This window comes from Sus scrofa, chromosome 5, assembly GCF_054392235.1.
Source record: "Sus scrofa isolate SSC_HxYL_T2T_F1_AM1 chromosome 5, Sscrofa_HxYL_maternal_Yorkshire_Landrace_v2.0, whole genome shotgun sequence".
NCBI classification, from domain to species: domain Eukaryota; kingdom Metazoa; phylum Chordata; class Mammalia; order Artiodactyla; family Suidae; genus Sus; species Sus scrofa.
The window spans coordinates 35608190-35630201 of NC_139387.1; the positions used below are offsets into that span (position 1 = coordinate 35608190).

General features: G+C 39.6%; 1 protein-coding gene across 2 annotated transcripts in view; it reads left to right on the top strand.

Moving 5' to 3' along the window:
- The first annotated feature begins 7557 nt into the window (after positions 1-7557).
- CAND1 (cullin associated and neddylation dissociated 1) overlaps positions 7558-22012 on the top strand; it is a 38787-nt gene continuing 24332 nt past the window's right edge. For both annotated transcript variants that reach the window (XR_014803563.1, XM_003126362.5), the window contains exons 1-2: positions 7558-7940; positions 20349-20492. Coding sequence is in view for 1 of the 2 variants with exons in the window: in XM_003126362.5 (XP_003126410.3) it covers positions 7873-7940; positions 20349-20492 (212 nt within the window). In the remaining variant the exon portion in view is untranslated. The remainder of the gene's footprint in view (positions 7941-20348; positions 20493-22012) is intronic.

Genomic DNA, 22012 nt, shown 5'->3' on the forward strand with positions numbered 1-22012 from the left:
CCTTGCCACACTAAACGGAGGGAGTGGGTAGAATGATGGTAACAAAGTCACTTTTTTTTTCTTTTTTCTTTTTTTTCCCCCCTTTTTACAGCCGCACCTGTGGCATATGGAGGTTCCCAGGCTAGGGGCTGAATTGGAGCTGCAAATGCTGGCCACAGCCATAGCAATGTGGGATCCAAGCCGCATCTGCAGCCTAGACCACAGCTCATGGCAATGCCAGATCCTTAACCCACTGAGCAAGGCCAGGGATCGAACCCCCATCCTCATGGATACTAGTCAGGTTCATTACCACTGTGCCACAGCGGGAACTCCAACAAAGTCACCTTTAAAAGGGGTGACTGGCTATGGAAAACAGTATGGTGGTTTCACAGAAAAGTAAAAATAGAACTACCATATGATCCAGCAATCCCACTCCTGGGCATTTATCCAGAGAAAACTATGATTCATCAGATACATGCACCCCAATGTTCATAGCAGCACTATTCACAATAGTCAAGACATAGAAGCTAGCTAAATGTCCATTGACAGAGGAATGGTTTAAGAAGATATGGTATATGTATGGTATATGCATTCTTGGAATACATGGAATACTACCCAGCTACAAAAAGGAATGAAATATTGCCATTTGCAGCAACATGGAGGCAACTAGAGATTATCATACTAAGTGAAGTAAGAGAAAGACGTGGTGTCATTTATATGTAGAATCTTAAATATGGCACAAATGAAGCTATCTGCAAGACAGAAACATACACAGATGTCGAGAATGGACTTGTGGTTGCCAAGGGGAAGGGAGTTGGGGGAAGAATGGAGTGGAAGGTTGGGGTTAGCAGATGCAAGATGTTAACAAGATCTTACTGTATAGCACAGGGAACTGTGTTCAATATCCTATGATAACCATAATGGAAAAGGATATTTTTAAAGACGAATGTAACCCCCCCAAACCCCAATGTGCTAAAAATAAATAAATAAAATAAAAGGGGTGACTGCTCTCCCCTTGGCGGATCTTTTTAAAAATAAGAGGGTGGGAATAACATATACACACTCCTGTGTAGAACAGATGATTAATGAGAACCTACCGTATAGCACAGGAAAATCTACTCAATAGTGTGTAATAACCTACAAGGGAAAAAAGAATGAATATATTGACTATATGAATATGCATATATTGAATATATCAATATGCATTCATTGAATATATGAATATGCATGACCAATTCACTTTGCTGTCCATCTGAAACTAACACAATATTATAAGTCAAGCATACGCCAATAAAATTTTTTTAAAAAGAAAAAGGATAACAAAATGAAAAAATAAATAAGAATAGGAAGACGTGAACCTGCTGCATGCAACACATCTCTTTATCCTCCATTCTTCTTCCCTCCTCAAATGGGCACAGATCAGTAGGTGGCCAACAAAGGGGCGAATAATCTGAAGTTTGCGGGGCGTACCAACATGAAATTTCTTTCCTTTTTTTTTTTTTTTTTTTTTTTTTTTTTCCAATCACTGCTTGCTTGCTTGCTTTTTTTTTTCCCCCCGTCTTTATAGGGCCTCAGTTGCTGGTATATGGAGGTTCCCAGGCTAGGGGTTGAAGCAGAACTGTAGCTGCCAGACTACACCACAGCCACAGCAACGCAGGATCCGAGCTCCATCTGTGACCTGCACCGCAGTTCACTGTGACGCCGGATTCTTAACCTACTGACTGAGGTCAGGGATCAAACCTGCGTCCTCGTGGATGCAAGTCAAATTGTTTCTGCTGAGCCATGATGGGAACTCCCCAGTCACTGCTTTCTAATACACCCTGTCAAACATTTTCCTTCACCCTAAATAACATCTTGGGCAAACCTCAAAGATTTCCAAGTCCTTCTCTTCCTGCAGAGATTCTCTTATTGTTTCTGAACAGTGGGGGTGGGAGGGAGGTGGGGAGAGGAGCTTTTGTTTGTTTGTTTTTGTTTTCCTGGAGTGGGAAAGGGAGGAAAGACCAGCACTCTTTGCTACCTAATACCCACATTTCTCTTAGAATCCTCTCTTCCCATGTGGTCCTGATATAGACTGGAGGGTGTGCCTGGCAGAGGGCAGACACGAGAAATGTTTATGGGGAGTTCCCTTCGTGGCTCAGTGGTTAACAAATCCGACTAGGAACCATGAGGATGCAAGTTTGATTCCCGGCCTCGCTCAGTGCATTAGGGATCTGGTGTTGCTGTGAGCTGTAGTGTAGGTTGCAGACATGGTTCGGATCCTGCATTGCTGTGGTGTAGGCTGGCAGCTGTAGCCCCAGTTCAACCCCTAGCCTGGGAACTTCCACATGCCACAGGTGCAGCCCTAAAAAGAAAAAAAAAAAGAAAAAAAGAAATGTTTGTGAATTAAGGTAAAATAGTGGTCAGTATTTGAAGAACCCCCAACATCTTAAAAGACTATTTATTTTCTTACTTTTATCAAGGTTTTTGTCTCTGTTTTCCATTATGACCATTGACTAGAAAGAAAATCCTTGGGGGACAGCCTTATCTAGGCTTAATTCCTTTTGCAATAAGCATTAATTTAGCATTACAGATCCTTAAAGGAAAACATTTCCCACTGTTAAGTAACAAGCTATATTCAGTGACACACAAATCAAAATTCCACGTGGTCAAGAATACAATATTAATATTGTAGAATAATATTAGGTACTACTGAGTGCCTATTATGAATTTGGCATGGGCTAAGTACTTGAAAGAGACGGAGTGATTTAAAGTTGGTATAAACTCTTAAGAAACTTACACTGTCATAAACACTATGATTGGTTCAAGATCTAAAATAGGGGGAGATAGGGGAGGTGAGAGGCATTCCAGGTAGGAAGAGGCATTTCAGTACAGAGATTTCGAGTATGGGCTGTGAAGAAACCTTGCCTTAGGTTTTAATCCTGACTGCTCCTTATTGGTGATCTTCGGCAAGTTACTTAACCTCTCTGTGCCTCTCACACTGAAAAAGGAGATTAAATGAGTTATTGCAGCACCTGAACTATATAAGTGCTTATGATGATGATGATAGTGATGATGTACAAAAACTTGGAGTTGGGTCTTTGAGGAATTCAAATTGATGGAGCAAGTCCTATATGAGAATAGCAGAAGATCAGAAAGAGAGGGTTAGGGACAGATGAAAGAAGAGACACTGATTGCAGACATTTGGACTTATACAGTAGCAGAGACCCACTGAACTTTTAGGAGTGGTGAATAACACCATAAAAACAATGTGTTAGAAAACTCTAAACTGGCTATATCTCCAAAGAAGACACAGATGGCCAAAAAACACATGAAAGGATGTTCAACATTGTTATTAGAGAAATGCAAATCAAAACTATTATGAGACACCACCTTTCAACAGCCAGAAGGGCCATCAACAAAAAGTCTACAAACTATTGGAGTTCCTGTCATGGCTCAGTGGTAAATGAACCCAACTAGTATCCATGAGCATGAGGGTTCAATCGCTGGCCTCAATCAGTGAGTTAAGGATCCGGTGTTGCCATGAACTGTGGTGCACCTTGAAGATGGGCTGGGATCCTGCATTGCTGTGGCTGTGGTGTGTAGGCTGGCAGCTACAGCTCTGATTCAACCCCTATCCTGGGAACTTGCATATACTGCGGGCGAGGCCCTAGAAGACCAAAAAAAACCAAAAAAAAAAAAAAACCAAAAAAAAAACCCAAAAAAACTATACAAACTATAAATGATTGAGTGGGTGTGGAGAAAAGGGAACCCTCTTACAATATTGGTGAGAATGTAAATTGGTAAAACCACTGTGGAAGAGAGCAGAGTTTCCTCAAAAGACTAAAAATAGAACTACCATATGATCCAGCAATCCCACTCCTGGGCATCTATCCAGAGAAAACTATAATTCAAACAGATACATGCACCCCAGTGTTCACTGCAGCACTATTTACAATATCCAGGACATGGAAGCAATTTTGATGCCCTAGATAAAGAAGATTTGGTACATAAATACAATGGAATATTACTCAACTAAAAAAAAAATGAAATAATGCCATATGGAGCAACATGGTTGGACCTAGAGATTCTCATACTAAGTGAAGTTAGACAGTGAAAGCAAACATCATATGATATCATTTACATGTGGAACCTTAAGAAAGGATACAAATGAATTTATTTGCAGAGCAGACACATACTCACAGACTTTTGAAAACAAACTTATAGTTACCAAAGGGGACACCTTGGAAGTGGGGAGGATGGAAAGGGGGTTTGGGATTGGCATATGCACACTGAGGTATATGGAATGACTGGCTAATGAGAACAGGCTGTATAGCACCGGGAACTCTACCCAATATTCTGTGATAATCTATATAGGAAGAGAAACTGAAAGAGAATGGATGTGTGTACATGTATCACTGAATCACTTTGTTGTACAGCAGAAATGATCACAACATTGTAAATCAGCTCTACTTCAACAAAGCTTTTAAAAATGCAAAAAAAAAAAAAAAAATGGAGTTCCTGTCTTTGTGGCTCAGTGGAAATGAATCTGGCTAGCATCCATGAGGATGCAGGTTTGATCCCTGGCGTTGCTCAGTGGGTTAAGGATCTGGCATTGCTGTGAGCCATGGTGTAGGCCAGCGGCTACTGCTCTGATTTGATCCCTAGCCTGGAAACCTCCATATGCCACGGGTGTGGCCCTAAAAAGACAAAAAATAAAATAAAATAAAATAAACCAAAATTGCAAAAAAACCTCCTAGATATATAGAATGGTTGAGATAGGGACAAGATTGAGAGAATATAGTAGTAATAATAGCTAAATTTTATTAGATGCTTTCACCCTTTTTAAATTGCAAGATATATTAGTTATAAATATTATCATTACACTCCAGGTGATGTGCTGAGCACTTTATGTGGGATATATGTTATGGACTGAATTGAATGCCTCCCAAATTCATATGTTGAAGCCCTAACCTCCAGTATGACAGTATTTGAAGACAGGGCATTTAAAGAGGTAATTAGGTTAAATGAGGACACAGTTAAGGCTAAAAAGTTGGGACCTTGGAGTTCCCTTGTGGCACAGCAGGTTAAGGATCCAGTGTTGTCACTGCAGCAGCTCAGGTTACTGCTGTGGCTCAGGATCCCTGACCCAGGAAATTTCACATGCTGTAGGCAAGGTCAGCAACAAAAAAACGTGGGACCCTAATCCATTATGGTTGGTGTCCTTTTAAGACGAGAAAGAGATACCATGGGTGTGAGTACACAGAGAAAAGGCTGTGAGGACACAGTGAGAAGGGGGCTGTCTGCAAGCCAAGGACTCGGGAGACACCAAACTTATTGCCACATTGACCTTGGACCTTCCAGCCTCCAAAACAGTGAGAAAATAGATTTCTGTTGCTTAAGCCACCCAATCCATGGATTTTTGTTATGGTAACTCTGCAGACGAAGACAATAGCACTTTTGACTCTTAAAACAGCCCTATGGGGAACTACTCTGACAATTATTATGTTACTCATGAAGAAACAGACTCAGAGAGCTTAAAATGAATTGCATGAGACAGCTAATAAGTGGCAATAAACAGGATTTATATTTAAGCTCTCTAACTACAAATACAATTCAGTTGCAAATTGATAAATGAAAGGATTTATACACATAAAAGGAAAAACATGACTTGGTATCTGATTAGATTCTGGCTAAAAAAAAAAGGTTTACTACCAGACCATTGAGTTTTCAAGCCTTAGGACTCACACAAGATAAACGATGGGCTTGTTCGTGTGTGATGTGCGTGGTGTGGGTGTTTGTGTGTATAGTTTAAATATTGTCAAAAGGTTCTTTAGAGCAGGAAGCATTTGTGGCTGAAGCGGTCACTCATGGAACCTAATTATAGGTGACTTAGGTAAAATGAGGGAAGAGATATGGCACTATTGGGGAGAAAAATAGTATTAAAGTAAAAGGATACATGGAAACAAGAGTAATGGGAAATTTAAATATGAATTACGAGGTCAGATCACGTTTCCTCTATTTTAATTGTTATTGCCTATAACTGTGCCTGCCTTTTCAAAGACACTAAACAACGGTTTGGTAAACAGAAGAAAGAATAATAGAGAAACGTTGGGATTTAGCACTTGGATGAAAGGAGCTATTCAATCCCCCTTACTCTTCCCCCCCCCCCCCCTCCTGCCTCTCTCTCTCTCTCTTTTTTTTTTTTTAGGTCCTGTTATCCCAATTCGCGTAAAGGAGGTAAAAATGTGCATCCTGGAGTTCCTGTGGTGGCTCAGTGGTTAACAAATCCGACTAGGAACCATGAGGTTGTGGGTTCGATCCCTGGCCTTGCTCAGTGGGTTAAGGATCAGACGTTGCAGAGACCTGTGGTGAAGGTCGCAGACGCGGCTCGGATCCAGCGTTGCTGTGGCTCTGGCGTAGGCCAGCGGCTACAGCTCCGATTCAACCCCTAGCCTGGGAACCTCCTTATGCTGTGGGAGCCACCCAAGAAAATGGCAAAAAGACAAAAAACAAAACAAAAAAGTGCATCCTAAAATACATCACTGATTTCTGTGTGTGTATGTTTTAGGGAACAATAAAATAGCTGTAGGATTACCAATCCCACAATTGCACAATACAGAGGGTGACAGTTTAGCCATTCTAAATGAAAGGAATAAGTCTCCAATACAATCATCAGTCGTTGGCAGTTCATCTGTACTAAGCTCCGTCTTCCTTTAGGGGACTGGCTCTAGAACGCATTTTGGGAGTGCCCAGCAAAAGCTCAGCTGTCTTAAGAGAATAAGGCTACCATCACTTTTAATAATTCGTATTAAGAAATCGCTGCTAGGCCTCTGCCAAGAATATCCACTCATCCGCAATGCGCCTGCCCAGACCGCAGCAGCCTAGCTCAGGAGACACCCTAGAACAGCAAACACCGACGTAAGAAAAAATCCGAATCTGCTGCAGAAAACTACTCCACTGCGCTTCAAAGGTTCTATCCAACACAGCCGCCTCGCTAGACTACAAATCCCAGGATTCCCTACTCCACCAGGAGCCAATAAGGAAGCTACAAGTTCCTTCAACCAATCACATCCTGACCCAGTGTGCCATGCCGACTGAATTCTGGGATTTGTGGTTTTCACGTGGCAACATTACACCGTCGTGGTTAAGGCACTGTAGGCCACGCGTCCGATTTGGAACGAAAGCTCCTTCTCATGATTCTTCTGTTGCTTTTCGGGCTAACCTCTTGATTAGCATTTCTCCGATCCTTATACTCCTTAAAAGTCGTAAACTATTTTTCTTACTGTCATAGAGGAAAAAAAAAATCATGTTATTTTTGGATGAAGGCATGCTTGTCCCACTCGCCCCCCCATTCCTTAACCGTCGCTTTCAAGTCTCGCGATAACAGCCTCTTTTGGTCGTTGTCATGCCTCCTGGAAGGTGGGTCACGCGAAGACTGACATAGGCCTTAGCCAACAGAATTGTTCTTTACCTAGCGTCTCCACAGCGTGCGTGGGGGTCCTCCGTGAACCCTGACCTGAGCTCTGGGTAAGCGTCCCGCGTCTACTACCCCCGCCCCCGGAGCGAAGGAGGCGGGTTTTGGCCTCTTGCCCTGCGGAGGGAGTGGGAGCGAGACAGGCCCGAGTGGAAGTGTCTGGCTCCCCGGAGCGGCCCTGCAGTATTCCTCGCTGCCCATGAGCTCGTTCTCCAGCGAGCAGCGCCGTCGTTAGGCCAGCCGGGTAGCCTCTGCTTCCCCCGGGACAGGCCCACGCCTCGTCGGGGAGGGGGCAGCCTGTCGAGGCGCCTCCCTAGTCAGCGTCTGCGTCGCGCTGCGACCCTGGAAGCGGGAGCCGCCGCGAGCGAGAGGAGGAGCCCCAGCGGCGGCAGCGGGCAGGAGCACCAGCAGCGCCAGCGGGCGGGATCGAGGCCGTCAACATGGCGAGCGCCTCGTACCACATTTCCAATTTGCTGGAAAAAATGACATCCAGCGACAAGGACTTCAGGTGAGGCCGAAATCCGACTCTCAGCCCACCTCGGAGTCCCCCATCCGCGGCCCTGGCCCTCACACAGGCCTTGCCCCACCCCTTTGGCCTTAACCGGTTCCTCGGCTTTCCCGAGGTCTCCAGCCCACCCTCCGCTCCCCGATCCCGGCGGGCCCCTTTTCTCGCCCGCCTTCTCACCCCCTCCCCCCATTCTTTGCTTTAGGCCGTTGCCCGCCTCGGGTCCTAGGCCCTTTCTGCATCCCCCAACGCCTCCACTGCATGCCCTGCCCTCCCGGGACGTGCCTTTGGCGTCCCAGGTAGCGCGAAAGGGGCGAGATCACGCACTATTGTGGGGAATGGAGTTGCTTTCGGCTTGAAGACCCAGAAGCCGGCCTACCCGCTGGTCTGCCCGAGGCGCTAGGCCGCCCCGCTTGCAGGGCCCGAGCTGCTGCTTGCTGCCCACTCGGGGACCCATCTGCCATCTCCTTTCCCGCAGATATGAGCGGGCCTTGGTGCATTCAGCTTGAACGATTTCCTTTTTTCCCAGCTCTTCGGGGATTGGATTATAAACTTTTTCTTTGGATTATCCCTTTGGTGAAGATGGGAAGGAGGAGGGGGAACCAGGATGGTGAAAACTTGACTCGTTAGGGTTTTCCCGCCAGCATCTCTTGTCATTTTCCCTTGTCAGGTGAAAACCCAAGCAGGAACTCGGGGTTTCAGTCTCATTTCCTTATATCCAAAATTAACTGCCAGAAAGGTGAATTGCCGAACCGTAAACAAAAAGGTACACCGAGCGATGGATCTTATTAAAAGAAGGAATTTTCTAATAGGGGGATGGTGAATATGAAGCTTTGTTGTGGAAGTTCTGTTCCAGGAGACTTGTGCGGTTGGTTCCAAACCTTGGTAACATGCATATTGAAGAATTGTTATATTTTCAAGGATTATCTTGGTTCCTTTATTTTTTTGCATTGCAGTAATTGATACATTCTCCCTTCTTGCCTCCTATCCCGTCACAAAATAAATTAGCTCCTGATCTAAAAAAGCTTTTTATATGTTTTATACTTGTTTTGTTCTCTAGTGGTTGTATTTTGTATGCATTTTAAAGGGAAGAACAAACAGTCTTCAATTTAAAGTTTGGCTGGAGGGCTTTTTTTTTTTTGTATGAGCAATATGCTTTAACACCTGAAAACATGCCTAAATCTTAAATCTTATGTATTGGGGAAAAAATTTTGATTTTAGAGGAGAATCATGAAAAATGTAAATATCGTGTTCCTAATTAAGTTGGTATGCTGGCATATTAAAATGGCCAATGAAATACAGTTTTGGTTCTGTGACTGCAAAGCCAAAAAGAATTTTCATGAAGTTTTTCTTCCTAGGGAGTTTTTCAGTATTGCATATGGAAATTGAAAATTAGTTTGCTAATAATAAAGATTTTAGTATTACTTTTTGGAAGAGACGTGTTTATTTGGGTATTTTAGTATTTCTAGATTTTTGAGTCCTAGGGTCAAAACCAAGATTATTGGGGGAAACAAAAGTTTCTGTTTTTCAAAGGATGAAAATGTAGTTTACTTTCCTTTGAAGCTTTGCCTTCTCCCAGTGCAGGCCTTTGAGATTTAAAGCAACGTTTGAACAGAACTTAGATAAGAAACTTTAAGCACTGTAGTGTGTGGTGTGTTTGCTCACCCACCTTCTGTCAGTTTTGCTCTTTCTGTAAAAGTACTGAATTTCATTCTGATTGTATTTTAGTCTAAAGATTGGACTTTCCCTAGAGTAGTACAGTTTTGTTCCATTAGTCAGAATTACTAACTATGGATACTAGTGTATGGATAATATGTTTAGAGTAAAAAAATCAAGTGGTGATACTACATGTGTGATTATTGGCTGAAACTTCCTTAAATTTCTTTTAAAGGAAAGGTAATACATGATTCAGGGTTTTGGGTTTTTTTATTAATTGGAAGAGTAATGCTTTGATGTTAAGGTGTACTCAGTGTTGAACTTGATGAGGATTATCAATTTAGTCTTGAATAAATCAAAACATTGCTTGGAGGATTACTATGGTCTTTTAAAAATGTGATACTGCTGAATTTCTAGTAGTTAAATATTATAGAAGGTATGTATAGAAACAGTAAGTGACTTAAAATAATTTGTCATCAAGATATTTTTAATAACTATGTTTTTAAGACTTGTAATATGCTGAAGCCTTTTAATTAATAGACCAGTCTTTGGATATGAAGTACTATGTAAATTAAATTACTGACATATAAAAGATTAATTAAAATACCATATGTAGTCAAGTATTTTGAAGATTTTTCTGTGTATTTTCAGTACAGGTACTTCCTTGAATACGTGTATTTTATCTTAAAATGCTTTCTAATTTCTTGTTAGAAATTTACTTACGTGTTTATTTTGGTGTAGTTATCATAGTTGTAGTTACATGTTTTAAAATACCTAGTTCTAGAAGGATCAAGATCATTATAGAAAATCGAAACATGTGCAAACGACCCTACCTTGTGCTAAGTGGGGAAGAAACCAAAACATCCAAAAGGAAGAAAAAAACTATTTTCCTCTTGGTGGAATCCAAAGAGAATATGACCTGCTAGTCGCAAGATTCAGGTTCTAGACATGTAGGATTCTTTGTTGTGAACTATCTGCAGGATCTTGGGCAGGCTGCTTACTTTGGGATTAAATTTTCAATTTTGAGAGACTTGTCCATGGGTGATTACAGAAGGTCCCTTAGAGGCTCAGATTTTCAGGTCTCAGGATAGCTACCATAGTTTCTTGTTTGTTTTTGTTTTTAATTTAAAGAACATAAATGTGTGCAGGCTTCAACATTTTGGAATGTCAGCATTTTGAAAAGGATCTTTTTGTAGGACTTAAATTATAGGTTCAGTTTATTGGGGGGAAAACCCAAAACCAAGTATCCTTCTTCTTTCATGTTTTGTATTCTGTAGTCTTTGAAGGTGGAATATTCAGGTTCACTGCTAGTAAGTAGGTGATTCTGTTTTAAAACAGAATGAAAACTTTACTGTGTGTAAACAAAGCAAAGGCTTCATTTACAAATATTAATATTGAATATTCAGTGGGTTGAGGCCACTAATGAGGTTCAGCTTTTATTTTCATATGCTTTGCCACCAGTTGAATTAAAAGTATTTCAGGGAATCAAGAGCTGAAGAAAAATTTACGGTTCTTTTATCTCTGTACATGATAGTTAATATTAATGCTTACTGTGGACTTTATGCACTTGACCCTCTTTATCCTTACTGCTTTAATAAAGTGGATGCTAGCAGTCTGTTTCAACTGAGGAAACTGAGGGAAGATCTGGCAATGCTAATTACTTGCCCAAGGTCAGACAGTAGTCGATCAGGGATTTCCAGTTACTTCCAGAGCATGAACTTTTAACTATCATATCCTGCTTCTCCAGGCCTTTGACTAGGGGAGTAAGATCTTAAATTTCAGTTACCTTTGAGTTAGGATTGTGGAGTATTTTGTGTTAGAAGACACTTTAAGTAATTCCCTGAGAGGGGCTACAAAAAGTTGAAGATAAGTGCTTGCCTTCAGTATTATTTTCATGCTTGTTGAATGGGTAAGACATCTGTAAAAAGATAACCCAGGGCGTATGTAGTTTTCAGGCGTAAGTGGCAGAGAAGATGAAGGCAAGGAGATTCTTGTTCAAGGAGTGATCTGAGTTAGGTCTTGAAGTTCTAGGTAGAGAAAATAAGTACAGGAGTGAAAGCACATTATACAAAACTCCACTGGGGAAGATAATCTTGGAGCAGGTAGGGACCTTGTCTTACTGAACTGAATTCTCCACTCTGCCTTGGCTATGTGGGTTCTCAATAGGTATTTCTTTTAGTTGAATTGGATTTTAGTTTCGAAGTTAAGAAAAAAAAAGCATGTAAGGATTGGGGAAGTTTCTTCTAGAAGTCATTGGGAAATATACCAATCTATTTTTCAAATACCGTATGATACAGTCATAAATGATGCATTGTAAAGTTTCCTAACTTGATAATGGATTCTATCACTAAATTTATTTATGTTTTGGATATTGAAAGGCATTTGCTCTTGGAAACTGTTTAAATGCTACTAAAAATCTCAGGCCTTTTATAGAATCGCTGGCTTTCAGACCTGGAAGGCACATTAGAGATCCTATAACAAAGTTGAAAGTGCTCTGTGGACATTTACAGTAATGTAACAGGAAAGACTGAGTTGCTTGTGCTTGAAGAAAATAGATTTTATCAGGAGAAATATATTTGTAGAGATTAAGAATGTGGTTTCTGAGCACTTTTTAAGTACTTTGTGCCTTGATGGCAGTAAATTACACGGTTTCACTTATGTGATTTTGAGGGGGAGGGGATACAGGTATAGTTCTGCTAACACTTATTATTAGCAGTGATTAGGGCTCATCACTGAAAGGGAGGAGACAGAGACTTCGTTGAGGAAACTGGGAAGAAGAAAGATGACTAAAAGTTAGTTTTACTTATGTGAATAATATTAAGGCTGTCCCAGATTGATTCATAACTCCAAGAGAATAAATGAGAAAAAGCGAGACAGCAATGGGGTGTATACAAGATCTTTAAAAGATAATTGGTTCACTGGGGATGCAGTTGTCCCATTTCTTGTGGCTTTCTGTTGGAAACAAGGGTAAAATTGTGTGTGTGTGTGTGTATACACATATACACCCATATGTATATATTAGGGGAAAAGTTGTGAAAACCACACGTACTATTTAAATTATCTGTTTCTACCTTTATTTCTGCTTCTCTGCAGTGGATTTATTTCAGAGAAGGTGAGTAAGTTCTCACCCCAGGGAACTTTCATTCCAGTAGATTAAGCCAGGTATGTAATTTGCAGTCCTCGACTATCTTGCTCATAACTTTTTGCACAGCCTGGCACAGTTTCTGAGTAACTGCCAAATACTTGAATAAATGAATGAGATGACATTGCCCATAGGTTAATCCACCTGAGACTCCCATAAAAGTCTGAAAGTTAATCTCTTAACATCCCCCTCCTACCTTAGACCTTTTTATTTTTCTTATTTTGTCTTACCGTATTGCCATCCACCAAATGTCCCGGTTGGGAAACCTTGATGTCACTCTTCTCCACTTTAGTTCCTTGATGAATGTTTCTCAAATTAGTGTCCCTATCTCAGCCTGTTTTTAGTCCAATCTCCTGGAAACTCTTCCATTAAATTTTCTTCCTGGAATTCCTGTCATGGCTCAGCAGATTAAGGACCCAATGGTTGTCTCTGTGAGGATGCTGGTTTGATCCCTGGCCTGGCTCAGTTGGTTAAGGATCTGGCATTGCCTAAAGCTGCAGCGTAGGTCACAGATGCCTCTCAGATCTGGTGTTGCGTTGCCTATGGCATAGGCCTCAGCCGCGACTCTGATTCAACCCCTGGCCCCAGAATGTTCATATGCTGCAGTTGCGGCCCTAAAAAAAGAAAAAAAAAAGTTTTTTCTTCCTAAATATCACAGCTGATCATTGCCCTCCATACTAATTTCCATTGACTATGAGATAAACTCTAACTTCTTAGAAGCTGCCCACTTAAATTCACTAAAATTGCTCTCCTTCAAAACCCTAACAATCTCCAAGTAACTAACTTAGTGGGTATTTTCTTTGCTCATTTTTTTGATATGTAATGTAAGCACTGTTTACCATTTTTTCCTTGGAATTCTCTTGTACATATAGGTGTCCCTCACACAGGTTGGGTTTATTAACATTATAGGAGGGCGAACATGTACTATGGAATGTCTTAATAAGAGGGTATTAGCATCTATTGAGTAATTTGGGGAAGGGTCTAAGGAAGCAGAGGTTTGCTTTAGATTGGATGTTGTCAGAAAATGGCAATTCTATCATTTGACATCTTAATAAATGTTATCAGGAGGACATACTAAAGAAGAGGAAAAGCTGTAATTGGTAAAGAAGCAGTGGTCACTTAGGAGGATGTTTAGTATTTTATATTGCTAAGTGAACTTGTCTGAAATGGATGTTTTGTGTGTTTATGTCCAGGAAAACAATATCCTTTCCATGTAAGCATCGGGTTTAGGTTATTCATTTGGGCGTTATTGAGGTTTAGGTGTGAGCCTCAGATGAGTTCTAGGAATTCTGGGGCTGCTTTCCCTCCCCACCCCCCAAGTCCTCACTTGTGGCCAAGAGCAGGCAGAGTTGGGCTGCAGGGCACTAATTCATGATGCTAAATCTTCACTTTTGCTGGGATTTTGTTAATTAGGTTCATAGGAGTAGCCATTCTGTGTATATAGTCTGTAGTTGCACCAGGGTTGTTAATCCTTTCTCCCTCTGTTGCAAGATGAGTGGTTGAACCAACTGATGTATGACAGTGGTGGTTCCTTCAATAAGGATATAACTGATAGGATTCATACCCCACAGTAACACTCAAGGCCTGTGGTTTCCCTCCAACTTCTTTATCCGTTTCCTAACTCTTTCCTTACCATCGTGTATCTAATTGATTTCAAAGACCTGTTAATTTTAACTTTGCAAATTTCAAATAAGGTTGGTTCTCATTATTCGCAGTTGTTAGTTTCAGTAAAGTTGCCGGGAAGATTGGATTAGTGAAACTGAACCATTGTTTGTTAGAGAAATACAGGGTTAGGTTCCCTGAGTCTGTAATCACAGCATTTTCGTGTATTGATCAGTTCATAAGCTTGCTTTATGTGTGTTTCAAGACACCAACTTAATATATGTTGCTAGTTCATTAGCATTGACCTTATAGCCAATAGCACTATAACTCATGCCTGTGTGAAGCTTATCTAACATGTATTTTTTTGGAAGGCACATCACAGCCTTCACGTATTTAGGTAGGAACACCACTCTTGGGGGTTATTTTAAATAGCACAGTTGCCACCCAAAAGCACAAACATGCAAAAAACGTGGCACCAGATAGACTGAGAAAAGGATGCTTGCTTACAGTGTGAGAACTGAAACAAGGCAGCGTGTCACCTTGTGCAGCATCCGCTGGGAGTGTGTGCAGAAGATGTGCACCGGGTGATTCAAATGTTTCCTGGTTCTTGACATGTCTGCAAGTGACATGAAAGCCCTGGAGCACAAATGTGGTTACAAAAATTTTTACTCTGCTAATAATGAGGATTGATTATATATCCATTTTTCAAACCATAACCCAGTTCTAGCTACCATCATTTCTCAGACTGCTGCGAAGCGCTCAAACTGTTCTCCATTCAGTCTTCTAAATGAAGTTTGATTCTCTCCAAATTGTTTTCCAGAGTGTACCTAGAGTGATACATCTGAAATATAAATCTGTTCATTGCATTTACTCCCATCTCTACCCACATGCCTTTCACTAGCTTCCTTTCACTTTTAGAATCTAGACTAAAATTTTGGTGGGATCTTCAAATCTCTTTAGTCTTTCGACCCACCCCTTTCTCTCCTCCCCCTCCATTCCTGTTCATACTTAAGATCTCAATCTTGTCTGAAACACAACTTTCATTCCAGTCTAGGTCAGGTTACTTTGTTATCCCATTGTCTTTTCTTTCTTTTTTTAAAATTACTCAATGAATTTTATTACATTTGTAGTTGTACAGCAATCATCACCATCAAATTTTATAGCATTTCCATCCCAAACTCTGACAATCCCATTGTCTTTTCTTTGTGCCATGTTCCCTTCCCTTATGGCATTTATCTCAGTTCACAATTACCTATGTAAGTACTTATATGTGTAGTTTTTAAAAATCAGTTTGCCTCTATTTGACTGTTATGTAAGCTCCAAGATTGCAGGAACCAATTGTGTTTGCTTTTGCCAGCCCTTGTAAGCACTTAGCACAGTACCTGATAGTGAATGAGTGCACTGCATAGTGAATGAGTGTATTCAACCTTTCCCTTCTTCACCTTAACCTACATTTCCATCTTCCGTTAGGCCTCTATTTCCCTGTGCCTCAGACACACTGAACTGCTCCTTAGTCCTTCATACTGGGGTATTATGCCCCTCGCCCACCAACCATCACCACCACCATATAGACGAATAAATTTAAAATCTCAAACCAACTTCCCCATGCAAACCCATGTTAATCTTTTGAGATCCAAACTAACCATCAGTTCTTTGGTATGATTGTTGTTGAACACCCTTGAGTTTTGTTTTAAAAAAATTTGTTTGTGATTTGTCCATTTACCTATGTCTGCCATGTTTAGATGAAAAAGTTAAAGAGGAAGGGACCGAGTCTAAATTTGTCATTTCAGCTCTTAGCCCCATATCTGAAACAGTAAATGCTTAAGAGAGGTTTTACAAATAGGCTTTTAAATCTGCCATGGCAGCTTTCAAACTGGTCAAACAACTTGCTTTTAAGATTTATAGTGCAGACTTTTTAAAAATACATTTTATTGGAGTACAGTTGAAGTTATGTTTATAGTGCAGACTTTTTAACATGTTAACAGAAGGAAGAGATTCTCAGAACATTGTGGTTTCAGCATCACATTAAAAAGTAACTCTTTATAACCTTATACTTTAAAGGTCAGTTTTTCTGACCTTTAAAAAATGTTATTTGCTAATTTTTCTGGTGCTCATTTTAGTTTTTTAAAAAATATTTAACCATTAATCATAGATTTTTGGAAATCAGTGGACTTCTTTATTAGAATTTAAGCTCTCTGAGGTTAGGAGCCAAGGCTTCTATTTACCTTTTATCTGTCCTTTGCTCATAGTCCAGCCTTTGTAGCATAATAGGCAGTGAATAAATAAATGGTAAATAAAAGAAGGAATCTGTGTAGCAATAGAATTTCTTCAGAAACATAACTTCTTTTTTTTTTTTTTTTTTTTTGAGATTTAGACCTATTCAGGCCTGTACAAAAATTTTATTCAATCAGTCTGGCTTTACCTGCTTTATATCTAACCCACCTATGCTTAAAGCAACATTATGAGGTCATACAAGCATGGAAATAATTCCTGTTGCATTTCCCTAGGAAATGATAAAACTTGTTCACAAATTCGATAAATCTGGCTCTATACCCTATACTCCTAAATCCTATGCTATGATGTCATAGGGAAAAAAAAGAAAGAAAAAGAAACAAGCAAACAAAACCAAAAGGTTCTTGATTGTCAGTTATATTACTTTTAGTATTAAAACATGTTTCATCTTCTGTGTATTAATTAATTTATTTATTTATTTATTTTTTGTCTTTTGTCTTTTTTTTGTTGTTGTTGTTATTGTTGCTATTTCTTGGGCTGCTCCCGCGGCATATGGAGGTTCCCAGGCTAGGGGTTGAATCGGAGCTGTAGCCACCAGCCTACGCCAGAGCCACAGCAACGCGGGATCCGAGCCGCGTCTGCAACCTACACCACAGCTCACGGCAACACCGGATCCTTAACCCACTGAGCAAGGGCAGGGATCGAACCCGCAACCTCATGGTTCCTAGTCGGATTCGTTAACCACTGCGCCACGACGGGAACTCCTTCTGTGTATTAATTTAAAGAGTAGGAACTGTGGTGATCATAATCTCTGTTGACTAAAATTAGAGTGCATGGGTGAATTTAGGTAAAACAAGCTTTATACAAATACAAATTTAGATTGTTTCCTGTTTTTATTTACAAAAATAAAGCTTTCTCATTATAGAAAATTTAAAATATCTGCGAAAGTAAAAATAAATAAATAAATATATTTAGCACTTCTGCAAAATAATTGACAAAATAAATCCTGAGGGTGGTTGAATTAAACTTTGATTTTATTCAATGCCTATATACATACTTAAGCATATACACTCATATATGAGAATTCTGGGCCTTAAGTTGTGGTGACTTGCTCATTATCTTACAGTTCATTTCAGAGTTAGAGTTCAAATACTGGGTGTTTCATCTCAAGGCCTAAGCTCCTAATATCTCATGCTATTGTGTCTTTCTTTAGCCATTTAGTTGCATAAATTTGCTCATCATTTAACATATTTGTGTTCATTATCTCTTTTTGTTAGAGGAACACAATATTTACCACCTGTTTATAGCAGAAACATAACTTTTTATACTGGGATTATATGCTTAAGTTGATGATCACAGAGTTGCTGCTGTGGCACAGTGGGTCAGAAATCCAGCTGTAGAGACATGGGTTCAGTCACCAGCCCAGCACAATGGGGTGTAAAGTACCTGGTGGTGCCTCAGCTGCGTCTTGTATTTAATCCTTGGCCAGGGAACTTCCATGTGCCTTGGGTGTGACCAATAACAAAAAAATTGATGATCGCTATTTTTATTTTGTTTGACTGGATGATTAATATTTCAGGGATTCTGTTTTTTTTTTTTTTCTTTGTCTTTTTAGGGCCTCACCTGCGGCATATAAATTCCCAGGCTGGGGTGGAATCGGAACTGTAGCCACTGGCCTACACCACAGCCACAGCAATGCAGGATCCCAGCCACGTCTGTGACCTACTCCACCGTTCCCGGCAACTTTGGATCCCTAACCCAGAGGGAGGCCAGGGATCGAACCGGCGTCCTCATGGATGCTAGTCAGATACGTTTTCTGCTGTGCCACAATGGGAACTCCTCTCTATGTTTAAAAAATTTTTTTGGCCAAGACATACAGAAGTTCCCAGGCCAGGGATTGATGGGTCACCTTGCTGTACAGTAGAAAATTGACAGAGCATTGTAAACTAGCCATGATGGACAAAATAAAAATCATTAAAATAGAATAAGAAGCACATGCTTAATTTACCTTATATTACCCCAGTTTGAATGTATGCTTTTCTTTTTTATGCTTGTGTCCTCTTTTTAGTTTTTGTGAATGTATTGTTTGTTTTGATTTGTGGTTGGCCGGTTGTATTATATTAACCCCTTCCTATATCTGCCTGCTTTAGCCTGATAGTTCTCTAGGCTCAAACACATTCTAGAAAAAAAGAGTCTAGATTTTCTTACTTTTCTTCCCCACATTTTATGATTTTGATACCCTTTTTTAACACCTCCATGTTTATCCTTTTGCTGTTCCTTGTGTTTATCATCACTTTTACAATGGGTTTTTTTTTTTTTTTCTTTTAGTGCTGTATACTTAATTTACTTTCCAATTGTGATTTCCTCCATCCTATTTCTTCTTAATTCTTTTTTATTTAGAGATACCCTTTCAGTATTTCTTTTAGAATGGGTTTATAGCTATACTGTATGCTTTTCTTTATAAGCAGTTTAATGAAACTTGGTAAGAATTGTACTTGTGTGTAGTTTAAAACTTTTCAAATCAGTATTAAATGAACATACTCGTTACTGGAATTGTCCTTAAAATTACAAGTAGTGAATTGCTAAATTAATAAGTTCTGCCATTTTTTACTACGTAGTTTATTGCCTACATTGCCAGATTGATCAGCTGTTTATCATTTCAGCTCCAATAGTTGTGTGGTTTTTTAAAAATTGATTTAAACATGAATTTTGACATTTCTATATTTAACATAGAAATGTTAAATTTTTACTCAAACGGGATCTGGTTCAACTAATAGAAAAGGCATTAAATAGTTGTTATTTCAGTTAGGTTATTTCAGTAGCCTGAAGGGAGCCAAGAATTATGGGGAGAATTCATTCAGTCATTATAAACAGGTTTGGGGGCATTATTTCAATGTGATTATCTAGTATTCTGAGAAATCGCTTTTAAAACAATGAAATTTCTGGTGAGACATATGAGAAAAAAAACTGTTTTCATCTTCTGTCCAACCTTTTTATTTAAAGCTGAGATTAGATGGTTGATTCCTTTGAAGTTTGTATCTGACCTTCCTTTGGCAGTGGTTCTTAAGGAAAGGGGGCTAAATATTAGGTGCAACAACCTTCTGGAATCACCTCTTCATTGTTTTGAAAATACTCCTGATACCTGGTGGTGGGAGTTAAGGTGGAGGTGAGAATTTGCCTTTTGGTAATATCCTAATAATTTGTAACATGTAACCCCCCCCCCTCCAATCCAACATATAATACTACACAGGAAGGTATCCGTAATGTTACTTAAAGGCTTCTTACATAAATCTCAGATCACATGCAATGAAAAGGTAAAGAGGAGCTTTTTTTCCCTAAAAGCACTGATACAATTACTGTTGACCCCTGAACAGTGGGGTCTGCTTGAACCACATGAGTCCACTTATATGGGAAATTTTTTTCAATAAACACATGCCACATGTAGTACACAATATGCTGTTGGTTAAATCTGTGGATGAGGATGGTGACTGTAAAATTATACACAGATTTTTGGTGAGTTGGGAGTTGATACCCTCTAAACCCCCATGTTGTTCAAGTGTCAGCGGTATTAGAATGAAAGAGCATTCACTGAAGGTGCTGTCTGTAAATCTGAAATCAAGACTAACCTGGGGAAAATAATTTTGGCCAATGTTACCTTATTTAAAAGAGTCAGGTAGGACTTACATAGATATGAATGATAGCATTGGATGTGAAAACTGTTATCTTTTTGTTATTATTTTAAAATTTGAATTACCAACATATTTTAATTTTTTTGATAGGTTTATGGCTACAAATGACTTGATGACAGAACTGCAGAAGGATTCCATCAAGTTGGATGATGACAGTGAAAGGAAAGTTGTGAAAATGATTTTGAAGTTACTGGAAGATAAAAATGGAGAGGTACAGAATTTAGCCGTCAAATGGTAAGGTGCTTTTTCTTGCTTTGCGTCTACACTTCCATTCAAAAACTCAGTGTAATAAATGGTAAATTGTCTTAGTCTTGTGTTATGTCTTTCTTGAGTTTTCCTTTAGAATTTGTAGGTGACTGATGATTATTTAGTGTTTGTATTTGGTACATGAGACATTTCCTTATACATTGTTTCCATATTGGCTAGACAGGGTCTTTCCTGTTATTTTACTTCTTAATAAGTACATATAGGAAACCTCAAAAAGAGTAGTTCTCTTACTTGTTTGGCTAGGTTTTTTGGCTGGGTGAAAGGGCCTGTTTGCTTGCTATTCATCTCTATATTCCAGCCGGGGGCGGGGGGCCGGATTTTAAGAACCAATGAAGGGAATAAAAAATAATAAAGACCTAGTAAAGAATAACAGCAGGTAACTCCATAGTTCAATCAGCAACTGATGATATAATAGTTAAAATAATCTTCCTAAAAATTGAGAATTCCAGTTAACCTTTGTGTGTACAGGGCTTTGAGAGCATCTTATTAGGTATAATATTGATAGGTGGACTTTTCTTAGTAATAGGGTATAGAATTTGAGTTCTTGGTAAGTTATTAGTAAGTATAATCTTTGGTTTTACATATAAATTAGGGAATTTTGTGTCATTTTAAATGGCATATAATATTTGGTATCAATTTAAATAAAGCATTGTCTCATTATTACCTTTGTTGGACTTCATTATAAAAGTTTTAAATTTATTTTAGGTCAAAGTTTTACGTACCTGCTGTATAAAAACAGGCAAAAGTGAGAAATCATTGGTCAGCATAGAATTTCTAGACATGCAGTGCAACTCTAACATCGGACGTTTCCAAGTTTAAAATAAAATGGGCCTTCAAAAAATCAGTTGCAGAATAATGCAAATGAATCTAGTTTTACTTAAATCATTATTTTTCACCTTTTAATTCTGTTTTGCCATGCACTTTGTACTGACAGAATTGTTTTGTTCAGAATATTTGCTGATCAATTACCAGCCTTTAATAATGTTAATAGAAGTTTCTTAACCCACTGCTGTAGTGCAGTGGGTTAAGAATCCAACTGCAGCAGTTTGTGTCACTACGAAAGCATGGGTTAGATCCCTGGCCTGGTGTGGTGGGCTAAAGGATCCATTGTTGCTGCAGGGCAGTGTAGGTCCCAGTTGTGGTTCTGATTCAGTCCCTGGCCCCGGAACTTCTTTATGCTGTGGGTATGGCCATTAAAAAATAATAAGAAGTAGGCTCTCCCTCATTGAAAGGTGAGAGGTACGCAGGTCTTTATTCGCTTGAGCCTTAATCTTTACTTATTCAAAACCTAAGCTTTTCATCTTTTGATGATCTTTTTTTTTTTGCTCATGCCATGTGGAAGTACCCAGGCCAAGTATTGAATGCATGCTGCAGCAGTGAGCTGAGCCACTGCAGTGACAGTGCCAGATCCTTAATCCCCTGCATCACAAGGAAACTACTCACTGGTCTTTTATACTTAAAATGTAATGGATTGGGGAGGGGGGAGA